Source organism: Hibiscus syriacus, unplaced genomic scaffold (assembly GCF_006381635.1).
Source record: "Hibiscus syriacus cultivar Baekdansim isolate YM2019G1 unplaced genomic scaffold, ASM638163v2 tig00000340_pilon, whole genome shotgun sequence".
Taxonomy (NCBI): domain Eukaryota; kingdom Viridiplantae; phylum Streptophyta; class Magnoliopsida; order Malvales; family Malvaceae; genus Hibiscus; species Hibiscus syriacus.
Window position 1 is genome coordinate 14,046,210 of NW_024061783.1, and position 17,322 is coordinate 14,063,531.

The 17,322-nt window shown below is 32.9% G+C and overlaps 1 protein-coding gene and 2 pseudogenes across 1 annotated transcript; 1 reads left to right on the top strand and 2 right to left on the bottom strand.

The window, feature by feature from the left end:
- Positions 1-292: 292 nt before the first annotated feature.
- Positions 293-4,087, bottom strand: LOC120200157 (annotated as a pseudogene).
- Positions 4,088-8,904: 4,817 nt separating this feature from the next.
- LOC120204870 lies at positions 8,905-11,608 on the top strand (annotated as a pseudogene).
- A 2,529-nt stretch (positions 11,609-14,137) lies between these two features.
- Positions 14,138-16,782, bottom strand: LOC120200168 (transcription factor ABORTED MICROSPORES-like). Its single transcript, XM_039201074.1, has 8 exons — positions 16,648-16,782; positions 16,107-16,283; positions 15,941-16,019; positions 15,784-15,852; positions 15,038-15,697; positions 14,673-14,960; positions 14,415-14,591; positions 14,138-14,323 (listed from the first exon to the last, which is right to left on the bottom strand). The coding sequence occupies exons 1-8, from the start codon at positions 16,743-16,745 to the stop codon at positions 14,138-14,140; spliced, it is 1,734 nt and encodes a 577-aa protein (XP_039057005.1). The 5' UTR covers positions 16,746-16,782.
- Between the last annotated feature and the right edge of the window lie 540 nt (positions 16,783-17,322).

Sequence of the window (17,322 nt, forward strand, 5' to 3'; positions counted from 1 at the left end):
AATATTCAAATTATATAGTAATGTTATATCTTCCGTCTGTATTCTTTAGAATGCACATTCTTTGAATCTACGAGCACAGATTTGAGAACTTCATCAAAATAGTTCCAGCTTCGTCACGTAGTAATCCTCCGATCCGCGCTGCTCCGAAGCTGCCTGAAACCGCTCCATCGACGTTGAATTTTAAGAATCCCGATACTAGAGCTTGCGACAGCGATGTCTTTTTCCCCGATCACGGTGCGAATCGAGACCATAGCAAGGGCAGAAATAAAATTATTAACACAGATAACATCGTTTAGCCAATTACACTTGAATCACCACGCAATTCTAGCAATGAAGATGTCAAACATTTGGTTCTCGTCAATTGTCTAAGAGATAGTTCACCTGACCAGCAATCAGTCCAAAAATCTATAAATTTGTCGTCTCCTAAAACAGGACAAAGATTCTTTGCAAACATCTTGTCACCCTGTGACAAAGGTTTAATTATCGACCTCCACATCCAAGACGTATTCCTACTTGCTGCAGAATTCGGCGCTAAAGAGGTAGGATGTTGTTTATTTTTTGCACATATGACTTTCTTCCACAAACAATCCCTTTCACAACCAAAGCGCCAAATCCATTTGCTTAGGAGAGCTCGATTCTTTACCCTCTTATCTATAAGACCAAGGCCACCTCTCGACACGGGTTTGCACAAAATATCCCATTTCACCCAATGGATCGTCCTTTCATCCACCTACAAGTTTAACACTTAGCATCAGATTTAGAATAATTATCTGTTTCTATCATAACATAATTATTGGGTATAAAGGTATGATATTGGATATAAATAAAATTTACGGGGACTAAAGTTTCAAAACAACATAGTGATCAACCGAGTTCCGTTTAATTTGATTACCCCAGACAATGAAGATTTAGCCAACAAATATGAATTTTGAACGATTCCTACAAAGGAGAGGACACGAGGAATTTTATTCTTAATATGTATTAAACCCATAACCTAAGAAAGAGGAGAGATATCAACAGAGATTTTAATCACACGCTCTAAAGTTTGTTGACAATAAATATGACTTTTGGAAATCGTGTGTGTACACTTATCAAAATATAATAGGTAATTCTGTTTTGGACAACCTAATTTAAAAATTAATTTAAGTCGATTTTCAACTTAAAAAGTTATAAAATTTGTAACATTCTTAACTGCAACCGAAAAAGTTACATTGTGGCAGGTTTATGATTAACAACAAAAAAAAATTACACAATCTATAGTAATTTAGGATCTCAACCTAAAATATTATCATATCTACCTTGACTAGGTCACACTAAAACGCCATATTCACGGAATCCACGAGCACATATATCGTGACAAAACTCAATTAACAATTCAATAGCCCATACAAGAAATCAAAGAATGGTATAATAGTAAAAGATTGATCCAAATTATAGAAGATGACATGTTTCTCTAAGTAATCTGGATTCGAACAATTTATATATATATATATATAGGGCCGTGGCTAGGTTGTCGGGGGTCCTGTACAAATTCTTATAAAGGGGCCCCTATTTTCTAGATATATTCGATTTTGGGGCAGTAATAGTGTCGTTTTTTATAAACGCCGCAATAAATCCATCTATAGTAACGTTTTTTAATAAAAGCCACAATAATAGTGACGTTTTTTATAAACGCCGCAATGGGTCCATCTATAGTGGCGTTTATTGAAAAAACGCCACTATAGATATACTCGATTTCAGGGCCCTATTTTTGGGGGCCCTGCGTGGTCGCCCCTCCTGCACACCCTCAGCCACGGCCCTGTATATATATATATACCTAAATTTATCATTCATATTTGAAATCTAACTTAAACTCAAATCTTCCTTTATGAATTATCCTCTGATACAAACTTTTTTTATATGTTTAAAGATCATACTATAATATTCATATTTTGTTGGCCTTTGAGTTGAGTAGCATTAGCTTGTGCAGCAGCCTTTGCAAGTGTTGTGGGTTTGAAAACAGACTTGGGATTAAGAGTCTTTCTTATCTTGAACACTGCCCAAGCAGTCCCAATTGCATGTCCTGCAGCATCAAGCCCTTCATTTGTTACCTCTCCAGCCTTTTCCCCATACCTACAGACATTACCAAACACAAAGTCAGATACCCAAATCATCAACTTTTAGTTTGAAGGGTAAACTATGTATTTAGTCACCCATTTATTGTCACGATTCCGTCTTAATCACTCAACTATTTATTTTATCAAGATCATATCTAACGTTACATTTTATTCCGTTTTGGTTACCCATTGTTAAAAGGATAAACTACTCAAATGACCACTTCACTATGGGGTTGGTGTCAATATGACCACCATATTTTCAATTTTGACAATATGATCACATAATTATTTAAGTGGTTTCAATGTAGCCACTTGCTATTAAAAACAAACGACATAGTTGATGTGGTTGCTATTGACTAACGATGAGTTAGAGGTTTACATTAGCTAAACTGTTTGTTTTCAACGGCAAGTTGCTACATTGAAACCACTTAAATTGTTATGCGGTCATATTGCCAAAATTAAAAATATGATATTCATATTGACACCGACCCCATAGTTAAATAGTTATTTGAGTAGTTTACCCTTGTTACAAAATAAATAGAACTACTAACATGTCACACTATAAAGTAATGTCATGTCATCATTGAAAAAAATAAAAAAAATTTACATTAGCAACAATGTTTTTTTTAAGACAAGTGACCAAAACGGAACATTAGGTATGATTTTGGTAAAAATATAATCGGATGATTAAAACGAAACCACAAGAATAGTTGAATAATTAAATACGTAGTTTATCAAAAAAAATTAATTGAATGACAAAAATAGAATTAAAACATAATATTATATATGATTTTGAAGGAAAAAAAGTTAAGCAATCAAAACGGAACCGTGAGAATAATTAAGCGACTAAATACGTAGTTTACCCTCATTTAAATAAATAACATACCTTTGTGAAACAAGTCCAAGCAGATGAGGTATACATGACGTTCCTTCCAGCTACTTCAACAGCATCACAAACCTTATCTAAAGTGGACAAGGGAAGGAAGTGTAAGAAAATGATGTTGCAGAGTTCCTATAAGATGAGAGGAAACAACTTACTAAATCCATCCAAGCAAGCAAGAACGATTTCCCCAGGCAGCAGGTTGAAAATTTCTTCCCGACTTTGGAGTTAATAATTGAACCTGTGAAGAATTTGGACACTATCACCACTCCAGCGAGAGTTCCAGAAGCCACTTCCTCTGACATCTTTGTTAACTTCTTAACCCAACCAGAATGATATCGCTTAAACATGAGTATTCGATCGAGTCAAGTAAAAATATTTACCTTTTCATCCTTCTCAAGGCTTCTGGACTGATCTCTGAGGTTGAACCTGGCTTCATGTTCTTAGTCAAGAACTCATTGCCCCATTTCAACCTATCAACAGTGACATCACCGCACCACAAAACTCCCTTGGCAATGTACCCTGACCCTGAAGCAATTGCCCTTGGTAAAGACCCGCTATAGTCTTCAACGTTGGGCGCTAGTGTCGTCCAATATGCCATTGAACTTCCCACGATCAAGTCCCTTTTTTCCTTCCTATCCAACTCTTCAGGCGCCACGTTTCTCGTGTCCAAGGGATCCCAGTTCTCTATGCCTTTAACTTCATGCACCGAGAAACAACTGTAGGTCTCCAAGAGTCCATCCAGATCCTTCAACAAGCGCTCCTGCCCTTTCGCAGCAATCGTTAGCCAAAGGCCATTGAATAATATCACCGACACGAGCAAAAACGGCTACGTCGTTGCCGCCTTGGAGGAGGCTAACAATAGAGAGCTCACCACAAGCAAGCTCTACGCTGGTTTGTTGTTCGATAAGGTGGACGATGGCACCAGGGACCTTGAGGAGGAGTTGTTCTTCAGAATCTTGGTGGGTGGCATCTTCGGATAAACCTTTCATGTCCAAGGAAGGGTACAAAGAAGATGAAGATGGAGAAGTGTTGTGCAGGTTTGAAAGATCGGCTTGTGGGGTAAGAGAGGGAGGTTTTCTTGGAGAAGAAGACATTAGAGGGTGTTCTGTTTTAGTTGCTTTGATCAGTTTTGCTTAGGGGTTTGGGGGATGAGAGCATTTTAAGGTGAGACGAACTTAGGTGGTGTTTGATTTTGTAGAGGTAAAATGTCTGTAGTCTGCGGACTACATCTGCGGGCATCTGCAGCAGAAGAGGTAGACCAAAAGTCTGCAGTCTGCAAGAAGAAGACTGTTTGTTGTTTAACGTCTGCAGACTGTTAAAATGAACTGAAATATAAATAAACTGATTTTTTAAATTTAAAAGAGTTTTGTAATACTGAGATTTAAATAATTTTAGTTTTACAATACTGAAATTTAAATAATCAATACAACTACAATAATGAATTATTTAAAATAAATCAATCCATATTTTAAAATAAATCAATACATACTAATAAATTATTTAAAATAAATCAATCTGTATTTTAAAATAAATCAATCTATACTAATAAATTATTTAAAATAAATCAATCTATACAACTACAATAATAAATCAATCGATATTTTAAAATAAATCAATTCATACTAATAAATTATTTAAAATAAATCAATCCATATTTTAAAATAAATCAATCCATACTAATAAACTATTTAAAATAAATCAATCCATACAACTACAATAATAAATCAATTCATATTTTAAAATAAATCAATTCATACTAATAAATTATTTAAAATAAATCAATCCATATTTTAAAATAAATCAATCCATACTAATAAATTATTTAAAATAAATCAATCCATATTTTAAAATAAATCAATTCATACTAATAAATTATTTAAAATAAATTATTTTAAAATAAATCAAACCATATTTTATAATAATTTATTTTAAAATAAATTATTTTATAATAAATTATTTTAAAATAAATTATTTTAAAATAAATAACCTTATTAAATTATTTAAAATTATTTTAATAAATAACTATATTTTATAATTGTTCTTGAAGAGGTCTGAAGACATTTGAAGACATAAAACCAAGTCTGCACCAAGAAGAGCTCGCGCATACGTTTGAAGGACTTCTGTCTTCTAAAAAAAAACAGTCTGCGAAGCCTAATATCTACGCGTGGTCTGCGCAACGCAGACATAAATGATTTGAAGAGCTTGCACAGTGAAAACAAACACCACCTTAGAGTCGAAGAAACAAAACTATAGGAAAACGTTAGAGAAAACACAATTTTTTTTGTTGAGAGACTATTTATAAAATTTTAAGAATAAAAATAAATTACTAATAAAAATTATATAAAAAAATCCAAAATATAAAATAATTTAAAAATTTCAGGATACGTTAGGCCTTTCCAAGTCGTCCATGCTTGTCGGTTTAGGTTTAGATAGGCTTGTGCCATATGGCATTCATACGAGAAACCGCGTCACAACAATGCAGTTTACGTTCCATTTTTTAAGCAATATGGACATGTATGTGTATTCATAGAGTGTTGATTGTTGAAGTGTACTTAATAACCGGGTATGCTATGCGTGTGTAATAATAAAATAATAATTAATTTAGGGATAAATTACCTATTTGGCCATTTCATTCTTATTTTAGAAAAGGGTAAGTAAACAAATGGTACCTCGACTATAAGATATTATTTTTTTGAGTTCTTTAATTATTAAAAATTATAAAATAGTCGCTAAACTATAGGGAGTTATTTTGTTGAGTCCATTGACTATTAAAAATTACAAAATGGCCACTCGATTATTCATTGTGTTTCAAACTCATCTCTTTCGTTAAAAAATTAGCGGTCGTCTGAGATGGACATTAATTTGCTGACTGAGATATGGTAGTCGTTTGAAATTATGAGATAAATTTTTATCATATCTCAATCAGTAGGTTAACGTTTAGCTCTGACCGTCGTCAATATTTTAACAGAAAAGGACGAGTTTGAAACATAATGAATAGTCGGGTGGTCATTTTGTAACTTGTAATCCATTTCATAACTTTTAATAGTTGATAGACTTAATAAAACAGTATCCTATAGTCGAGAGACCATAACCAAGACATATAAGAGTAGTTTCAACCTGGCGAGGCCAAACAAAAAAGTTGGCTACGGTGAGCTTAATCGGAAAGTGGGTGGGTGCGTTTAAGAGCGCTATATTAACCGTAGATGTGGTGGCCATGACAGCTGATAGGCAAGGGGGAAAAACAGCAGGAGAAGACAAAAGACCAGGAAATAGAAGTAGAGTAAGTCTACTTTGCTCTGTATACCATGTAAAGTAGTTGTATTAAATCATTCAAGTTAAAGCAAACAGTGAAGAAATATATACACTTAGAGTCCTAGAATACAACAACCACTAGAAAGTTATCACATAAGAAAAATAATAGCTTCATTCAAATACATTCAAATATTAGAGATAAGATAATGAAAGATATTATCGTTTATCTCTAACATTGTATACTTTACCACTAAAAAAGTTATCACTCATGTTATGTTTTTATTTTATTTTAGACACTAACCATTAACTTGATATAACAATAGTTTTACTCTTCACAACTATGTATTTTAATAATTTAGCCTAAATTATATCAATTTAATCACTATTGTTGGCTTAAAAAAACTAAAATGATATAATATATGCAAGTTCAGGCAACCAAACAAGTAATATAGTAGTGAATAGAGTATCGTCTCCTTATATATTTTGATTATGTGTAACTTGATTTTAGAAACCAATTGTATACCATTATTTTGAAAGTTGAATTATTTAGTAAATTGTGTAAATGAAAAGGAAGCAACTAGGTGAGATTAAAATGCAAATGAAATACATAACTTAACAAATCTAATAAGCAAGATGTGAAATAATGATGAAATTAAACTAGGATTATTAATCACATAAATTGTAATTATGACCACGTATGTTGTAGTAATGTTATAGCAAAGTCACGTAGTCAACCGAAAAATGGATCATGACATAAATTCTTTTGAATAATTATGCATTAAGCTCCTTAAATCAGAATCATAATATTTACATATGAGTCCAATTCTCAAACCTATAAATAAAGCACCAACTTCATTTGTCAACACCCAAAATTACGGTTAGAAGTTTTAACCTTGAAATTCAGGACCAAATTGAACTTTAGAAAAATTTATAGCTTAACTTATAAGTATGGAGGATTTTGGGGAATTATTTAATGATTCATTTAAAGCATAGTCATCCTTAATAAATCAATGTTATACAATATCAATGATTTATGAATCGATTTTTTTAAAGTTTAAGGATTAAAATGTAATTATTCAAAAGTTAAGGGACTAACTTATAAATTAATAATATCCAATTGTATCATTGATCAAGCTAAAACATTCCTAAAAGATCAACAACCAGTTAGTCTAGTGTGGTGAGACACTAGATTCCTTAAGCAAGGTTAAAGGTTTAAACTCCGACGTTTGTGAATGAAGCAAACTGAGTTGGGAGGGTCGCCCTTGCCTCTGAAGTACTCGATCTAGATTATTCGATCAAAAGATCGAATACCAATGATTAATTAAAAAAACATTCCTAAAAGTCCTTAGAGATCATTTTGTTACTTATTAAACAACATTAGAAATCGACACAAGATACCATCATTGCACTTAGAAATCAACACAAGATAACGTAACTACTTACTTACAAAACATACCTAAATTATAAACATATGTACCCAAAACTACAATTTAAATACATATGGCACCTTCTAATAGTTTAAACAAAAGAACACTTAAATTATTTAGTTCTCGAGTGACTTATAACTCCTACTGTGCAATCTCCTACCAATACTAATTACCTGCAAAGACATTAAACAAATTAAATAAGGTTATATAACTTAGTGGTGTAATCTAAAACAATAAATGAACACTGAGGATGACAACTAAGCTCAATAAACATATAATTGACTTTGAATTATGAACAAATCATACTAAATGACATTTCTTTCACCTATATCATATAATCATGGTCTTTCTTGTTTAACAAGTAATTGAATTATGATTTATTTCAACATTAAGCCCAATGGACATAAGTGACTATAGATACTCGAATCTTTACTGCACCATCAAATCAGAACATAAAATGGCAATACCCTCCAACATCGTTAAAGATCGATTACAAACATACCTCCAACATTGCCAAAATAATCGTAATCATATGTAAATCTGTACATAAACTCAAATGAACTCTATGACATGTCATACGTATCCAACACTCAATTTAATCTTCAAAGGCAATATAACATTATGTATGATTACACATCAAAGTATATCTTATTCGAGTCTTAAGTTCCATTCTTGGTATAGATTACACATCAAACTCCATTCACACATGCTCATCATATAGATATCTAGGAGTTTAGTTTCAAAGACTTAACCACTTACATTTAAAAACATACTAAGCATAGTTCATGGTATTTAACAACAACATACAAGCAATTCATTAGAAATATATACCATAAACAAGCTTATCGTACATTAAATTCTCATCCAACATTGCTCTAATTGAACCACTCATGCATTTAACCTCAGACATCAAAATTACTATTAGAAACTAATTTGGAATAACATACTTGACATCAAAACCTAAAAAGACTACACTCACCGAAAATCTGAGACTTAAAATTATTAAAATCGTAAAAGTTTTGTTATTAAATCAAGTCTATTCAAAATTAAAAATGTTGTAGACATAAACCCTTAAAATGAAAGTAGGAAACAAAAGTAGAGATGTACAAAAGAGTGCTGGAATTTAAAGCATATTCTAACCTAATTCAAAATATCAAAGTTTAAGACTAGACAAATATTTCTGTTATCTAAATTTATTTTAGGGTAAACTACATGTTTAGTACCTAAATTTTATTTTTATGAAGCATCACATAAAGAAGCTGCTTCTATGAAGAGAATGCAAGAACTTATGCGCCAATTTGCCACAGTTTTACGGCAGGTAAGCATAAATATTATTTTGTTTTATTTAGAGGCTTTGATCATATGGTCCAGTTCCACCATCTTGAAAGTCTCTGTATTCTTCCTTCTTTCTTATAGATTTCAATTTTGTTCTGATATGTTTTCTTAAATTTTCTGATTAAAACTTATTAATCTGTACCTAGGCGAGGACAAAGAAAGCTAAGTTTTATCAGAAAATTTTAAAATATTGTTTGTAAGACGTTGTCTTGGTCTTACAAGAATGTCAGGTGCTTCTTTTATTTGGTTGATGTATAAACTTCTCTTACAGATGGTTGACATGGAAAATGTCTTTTTGAAAGTTTTACCCTTTAAGCCAGAAGCAGGATATGCTGGAGCTTGATTCTTCATCACCATTCTATCTTTGCTCTCTCTTTTCTGAATCATTTTTCTTCTTTTACGGGGAATATTTTGCCTATTCTTATGTTGGACTCCACCCTCAAAAAAAAAATGAGAGAGAATTTTCATTTTAAATATTATTATATTTGCTGCAGATCAATAAAATTTTGAATATACACTTCCCATTCCTTTAATTGCATGAAAAATAATGCGGTCTTGCCTCAAAATTAAACTATTTTTGTTGAAACTTAATGAGGTCAGCATTTTAAAATGTAAGCCTCATTGCTGATTCTTATTCATAATTTCTATTTAATTTCAATTGTACCTCCCATTTTCAGATAACTCAGCACAAATGGGCACATCCTTTTATGCATCCGGTTGACGTCGAAGGTCTTAGGTTGCATGACTATTATGAGGTAAAGCTTATTGATTGTTTCAATAGTTTCTGATTGGCTTTCTCATTTATAAGACATACTTTCTGTTTTTGTTGGCCTTTATATTCGACTCTTTTCCTTGCTTTAGAAATTCACTGTACCAATTTTTCTTGTGCACACGTACATAAAGACCGCTCACTAATCTTTATTTCTTAAATTTTGATTGTTTAATCTATTTATTCCTTAATATGTATGCTTTTGCTGATGCATCACAAGTTTGTGCATTTTAGGTAGTTCAGAAGCCTATGGACTTTAGTACAATAAAAAGCTAGATGGAGGCTAAGGATTGTACTGGGTACAAGAATGTACGTGAAATTTATTCTGATGTTAGATTGGTTTTTAAGAATGCCATGAAATACAATGATGAAAGACATGATGTTCACATAATGGCCAAAACTTTATTGGAAAATTTTGAGGAGAAGTGGCTGCTACTTTTTACTAAAGTGGCTGAGGAGGTAAGCCATCATCTGGGTGTGGGAACCTTCCACCGGTAAATGGTTGATGATTTATGTATACTTGTTTTCAGTAGTCTTTTAATCCTGCTTCAAGCATGTTGTGTAAGTTCACTTGCTTAAGGTTACATGCAGGAGAAAAGACTGGTCGAGGAGGAAGCAAAAGCAGAGCAAGATGTGAAGCTGACACAAGGGGCAGTTCATGCTGACATGGCCAAAGAGTTGAGCAATGAAGTATGTAAAATAACAAGACTATTGCATAGGAAAAATAAATTGGAAGAATGCATCTAACCTTTATATTTTTATTTTTACTAATCCTCATCCATAAACTCTGAACAATATTATTGTCAATTCTTTCAGCTTTGTGAGGTTGATTTGCAATTGGAGAAACTCAGACAGATAGTCATTCAGAAATGCAGGTTTGTTTGAAGATATATAATGCAGAGTTTGGTGTATTTGGCACAAATTTATGAATATTATCAATTGGCTTGCTTCAGGGTGTGGGAGGGAGGGAGTTGATCTTCTATATAACTTCATCCGAATCTTCACATCATTAGTATTTAGTTTTTAATTGCATTTTGTGGTAATGGTTTGACGATTTATGGTGAGAGAGTTAACAGTCCGTTTCATTTTCAACCAGCCTTAGATTTTATGGTAATTTTCAAACAGTCCGTTACATTTCTTATTAGTGTATTGTGGTAAATGATGTATATTATTATGTTTTTGGTAGAGGTGCCATAATTCTGACTTTTGTTGATAGAATAAAGATCACATTTAGGTTATTGGGCTAGTTCCATTGTAAATATATCTGCCTAAAGTATTACTTGTACATATTTCTGTCTATTTTTACATGCCTGATCATTTGAGTTTGTATTTATAAATGCTAACTACAGACCACATATAGAAAAATGTCAACTGAAGAGAAAAAAAAACTTGGGATGGCTCTCACCCGGTTGTCGCCTAAAGATTAGTAAGGCTCTTTTGATAGTTGCTGAGAACAATTCAGGCTTTCAACCAACAGCCCAAGAGGTGGATCTTGATACAGATGCACAGGTAAATGCTTTGGTCCAATAATGAGTCTCTAATAATTCGTCTTTTCTATATACATTACTATGTCTTTGTAAGGCTGCAAAGCAGCTACTTATGTGTATTCCCTTTTGTTTCGGATTTCACAGAGTGAATTAACTTTTGTGGAGAATAAAGTTTTTTGTTCAAGACAAATTAAGACATGCTGGTAAGTGCTCTGAAGTTGTGGACTGCAACAATATAAATAATAAAGAGAATACCGTCAAGAGCAACTGCAAAAGAAGAAGAGAGTTATCCGATGCTCTTACGAAGAATGTCATGAAGAGAAATAGGAAGCTCTCTCCTAACTCATGAGCAAGTACTGTTGCAGGCAAGTATTATAACTGTTTGTCCTTTGGTTTACCATTGAAGTTACCCAGTTGGTGAATATTATTGTTAAATGTAATGTGGTAGTGAGAATTGGAGTTATGGTGGTGGCAGAACTCGTTACAACTATGTGAAGGGTACATAATTTTGATTACAGTCGCCTGTATATATATATATATATATATATATATATATTACCTTGTCATATTATTGAAGGGTAAAGAATGATATGCATTTTGTATTTGCTCTATTTTATTGAGCAAACCGTCGTGCACATTGTCGCATCTATGAGAACCATATGTGACCATGCCCCTTTTTGGAATGTGGCACGTTTGAAGACTGCCCATGTCTCTAGATCCATGCTAAGGTGAGGTAAACCGATTCTGATATCACATGTTAAGAATTACATTGCCACGCAAGGGATGTACTCACGATTTTGAGCTTAAGAATTTATACTAAAAATTTAGGGCTTAAGAATTTATACTAAAAATTTAGGGGTGTTGAATTATAAAATTTCATAAGGTGCATAATTAGATTATCAGTAAGAAATATAAAGAAGTATATAAATTTTAGGTTTAATGTGCAAATTATACCATTTTTCATTTAGGTGCTTAAACTATTTTTTAATTAATCTAGGTGTCTAACGTTATAAATATTATTATTTTAAGTGTTTCAATTGTAACAATCGTTAAATTTTTTTTGTTAAATAACATGTGTTACATTTATATGATTTTGAAAGTTTTATTTGAAGTAAAAAACTTCAAATTATATATATATATATTTGAAATCTTAAAAAACCTAAAAATATTGAAAACCTTAATTTCAATTCTTATACCCACATGGACTGCTGTCTTTTAGTTTAACATTAGTATACCCTTTAGTTCTCAAAATAAATAAAAAATAAATAAAGAAAAAAGGTCTGCCTCTATTAACTTTACTTTAAAGTTTCAAACAATACTCTTAATTTATAAGATAAAGTACAAAAATAATACCCGACTGTATTGAGTCTTCTAATTATTAAAAGTTATAAAATGATCCTCCAACTATAGGGTGTAGCTTTGTTGAGTCCCTCGGCTATTAAAAAAAATACAAAATGGTCACCTGACTATTCATATATTCCAAACTTGTTATTTTCTGTTAAAAAATTGATGGTCGTTTGAGTTGGACGTTAACCTGTTGATTAGGATACGATAAAATGTGATCACATAATCGTTTAAGGTGTATTTTATGGATCGAGTCTTCATTTTCATTATGTCATCGAGCTACTGTTTGAAACATTATGCCATCGAGTTAGTGCTTAAAAGTAACGACGATGCCAGTAGACATAATTAAAATATAATTTTATCATAGTCTAGTTAGTAGATTAACGTCTAGTTTAAACGACCATCAATTTTTTAACAGAAAATGACAAGTTTGAAATATATGAATAGTCAGGTGACCATTTTGTATTTTTTAATAGTCGAGGGACTGAACAAAGCAATACTCTATACTCGAGAGATCACTTTGTAACTCTTAATAATGAGGGAGTTAACAAAGCATGGCCCTATAGTCGGAGGGCCTTTTGTGTACTTTACCCTAATTTATAAAAACGTTAGCCCATAATGGCCCAAAACAATAATAAAATTATGGCAAACTACCCTATTGGTTACTAAATTATGGGTAAGTTTTAATTTGACCACTGAAATTGAAAAACAAATAGCAATTAGATCACTTACCTTTCATTTTAATTTTAATCAAACCAATTTATCATCTCATTAATGGGGTTAATTAAAAGGGATTGATCTTAAGATCTGTGGATAAATCAACACTACACTAAACTCGTTATTTGATAAACGATTGAAAAAAATAATATTCAAGTTAAATGTGATTGATGATTAAATTAAGAAAAATACTAATGGGTTAAAGGGGATTGATCTTAGACCCAAGGATTAATCTTGGTCCATGACGAGAACGTCACAAGATTGAGTGGATAAAAATACCTTGGAGAGGTAGTGAATATTAATCTCATACCGGAAAGGAAATGGAAGATCCTAGAATTTGAAAGTGATGGCACGACACATCATATTAGACATGTCTCTTGGAAAGAGGGTAACATACTCGTGTCAAAATATATTAGTGCTTGACCAGAATTGGTTTGGATGGGTACTAATGAATCGATTGGGAGAATTTTTTTTTTTTTAAATTTACTGATCCAATTAGGAGAACACTTTTTCAGGTTACGTTAATTCATAAGCCAATCCAAATTTTGTAAGAGAACATATAATTGAATAGTTCATTAGATCAGTGATTTGGTGCTAGTCTTAAGTTCCTTGATTGATTCAGTGATTTTCAGCAAACCTTAACATAAAAACTAATCTAACAGATCAACCATTGGTGGTCTTATCTGTCTACTGAAATGCTTATATCAAGCATATTATTCTAGGAATTTTTCCTAATGAAACGGCATAAATATATTATAAGCTAAAGGGATACAAAAGGTCCAAAGTCCCTCTTCTCATGCACAGCTTGAAGAAAGAAAGATGAAAGATCATGCCAATTGCTTTGGGAAGTGATGGAGCTGGTTGTGCTGCTGCTGATTGTGGTGCATATACTCGACGCCACCGTTGTTCTCCGATGCATTCACCATCTCGGACAACCCCTTGGCAGGGTTTCGGGTTAGCTCAAGCAACAAGTCCCTCACATGATCAGCCTGAAGCAGCTCACTGTCTTTTTTCTACCACCAGAAGGGTAAATTTTAGTCGATCTCGTAAATTTATATGCACTACATATATATATATATATATCCATGTTCTGAAATGAATTACCTCTACTTTGAAAACATTTGAAACAAGGCCTCTGAAGCTGTTTACATTTGCGTTTGTTACTTCCAACCCCAATGAATCCAAAGCCTCCATTAATCTCACAAATCCGCCTGGTTTGTGCTCACTAAAAACTTTAACAAAAAACTGGTTTCCATCGATTTGAGCAACTTCAACTTGTACCTAAACATCCCGTCTTTCTTAAATTATCATTTAAACACCAACAAACGGATGAGAATATATATGTATTTGATTTGATTTTACCTCCATTTGCTGTGTCTTGTGTGTACATAGGTCCACATCTTGGTTTTGGGCTCCGACAGGAAAGCTATGTGGTCCTTTATCATGTTCAGGGTTAGAATATACAGGGATTTGATCATTTTGTAAGAAAATCTCAGACTGGAACTTTTTATGGACTCCATTCGTGCCTGGTTTCTTAGCACCATTATCGTTATCCGAATGTTCTTCAAGTTCATCTTGGAGTTCTTTCACTTGGTTTTGCAATTCCTTCACAAACTCAATCGCATCTCCAAGGATTGCAGCTCTATCCAGCTAACAATAATGAAAATACATGTCAAAACATATCTATTTTTGTCTAAAGGTACATAGGAAAATTGATAATTAAGTACCTTGGAGATTTTGGGAACCAAAGATCGAAGAGCATAGAGTCTTTCATTAAGCTTCTTCCTTCTTTTTCTCTCAGCGACAAGGTTTTTGGACTGCCCTTTGGACCCTGCTCTCCTTTGGTACCTTGCATCATCTTCATCATCATTCTGATCGCTGCAATCCGAAATCGAATCCGACCGTCCATTCTCTTGTTTTATGGAGTCCTTTTCATTCCCTTGGATGACGATTGATTCATTGGTCATCATTGAATTCAACGGATCCATCTCTTGAAGTCCAATATCCTTGTGTGGGTTAACAACCTTGTCTGAAATGAATACATCATGAGACCCCTCGACGCATGCATCCATATGGTTGGTTTTATCTTCTGAATGATAATGATACTGCTGCAGGGTGTCTGTCGATCGAATCTGATCAATGGAGATGTCATATGGTAGGTTCAAAGTTTCGAGTGTCGTCGCCAATGGCGGTTGGAAATGATTGATGGAATCCATTTCATCATTCTCATTGCTTGAAAGAGGATTTAAATGAAACTCATTCAATGCTTGGGATCCAAGTACATTCAAATGTGTATCCATGGAACTTGAATTCATCATTGAGATTTGCTCCAATGAGATGTTGCAGAGGGTCACAATATAATCCATGATATTTTTGTCTTCGCATACCTGTTTTAACAACATTTAATTTTGCTTGAAACATCATAATCTGCTTGAAACCAATGAGAAAAAAAAAAAAAACAAAAACTACATACTTGTTTGGCAACAAAAAGCTCAACCAGTCCTTCTGCAACTGGAATCAAAATCCTAGTTCCAAGTATATCCTGCAAAAAGATTGTAAGAAGATCAAAGAGCTTAGTTTTTTTTCTAGATTATTGAAGAATAAGGCTTGAAGATGTATTAGTTACTAACCTCCAGAACATTTGAATCTGAATTATTAGAGAAGTTTAACCATTTGGGTTGATTTGAAATCAAGGCTTGTGCATGACTTCTGTTTAGTGTAAACTCATAAAAAACACTCATAAAAGAAGAAGGAGAAAGAATGAAAGAGAGAGATAAACGTTAAGGTAAACAATACCCAGAATCAAGGGACATGCAAGAAGGAAGATGGGCAAGCAATTCACAGGATCTGGTTTTAGGATGCTGAAACATCACATCCCTGCATGGAAGGACTGAAGTAACATGAAATTGAAGCTCTCCGCCACATTCAATGCTCTCAGCTCCACCACAACAACAATCCACCCATTCAATAAACCTGAAGAAATCCCCCACAAACAACGTTCATTAACATGGGTTCATATGTATGTATGTATGTATGTATGTATGTATGTATGTATGTATGTATGTATGTATGTATGTATGTATGTATGTATGTATGTATGTATGTATGTATGTATGTATGTATGTATGTATGTATGTATGTATGTATGTATGTATGTATGTATGTATGTATGTATGTATGTATGTATGTATGTATGTATGTATGTATGTATGTATGTATGTATGTATGTATGTATGTATGTATGTATGTATGTATGTATGTATGTATGTATGTATGCATGCATGCATGCATTTATTGTCATCACATGCATGCAGAACTCCATGATTTAAACTCTAACCTCTGATCATCACTCAGTTTCCAGAGAACGCAATAGTCCCATCCTTTAGGACCCACCAGCTGCCTTAGTCTCTCCATGAGGTTTTGAAACATGTTCATCCTAATGACCTTCAATGAAGTTCATAAGCAAAAGGGTGTTGAATTCTAGAAAAAAATCAGGAAATTGCATGCAATTGCCAGCTTCTTTTGTTGAAAAACTGACAACCAATCTATGTTGCGATACGGATACGAGAAACAAAGAACAAAACCAAAAGATAGGTACAAGGTGGAGTTGATAGCAATGGTTAACTGCATCACCATCCAATTCAATCATAAACTTACCTCATCCTTAAATTAAAGGAAAGAACAAGATCTTAAAACCCTAAATTGAAGAAAGACTCAATTTTTAATGAACCCCTCTGTCAATATCGCATTATTTTTATATGTAGAAAGAAAGCTTGTTTTGTTTTTGTTATTCGGTAGGTGAAATGCAGTGCTTGCATGAGAAAGAAGTTCAAACTTGGTACATCACATATATACATAAAATATATGTATATATATTTGAAGTGTATAAATTAAAGTAAAGAAATGAGAGAGATATTGAAGGAGCAAATATTGCATGACCTAAGATTACGTATAAAACTTTAACTAACTGCTTTATAAGTTTGTTGATTTTTTGCTTATGGTTACTGATTGT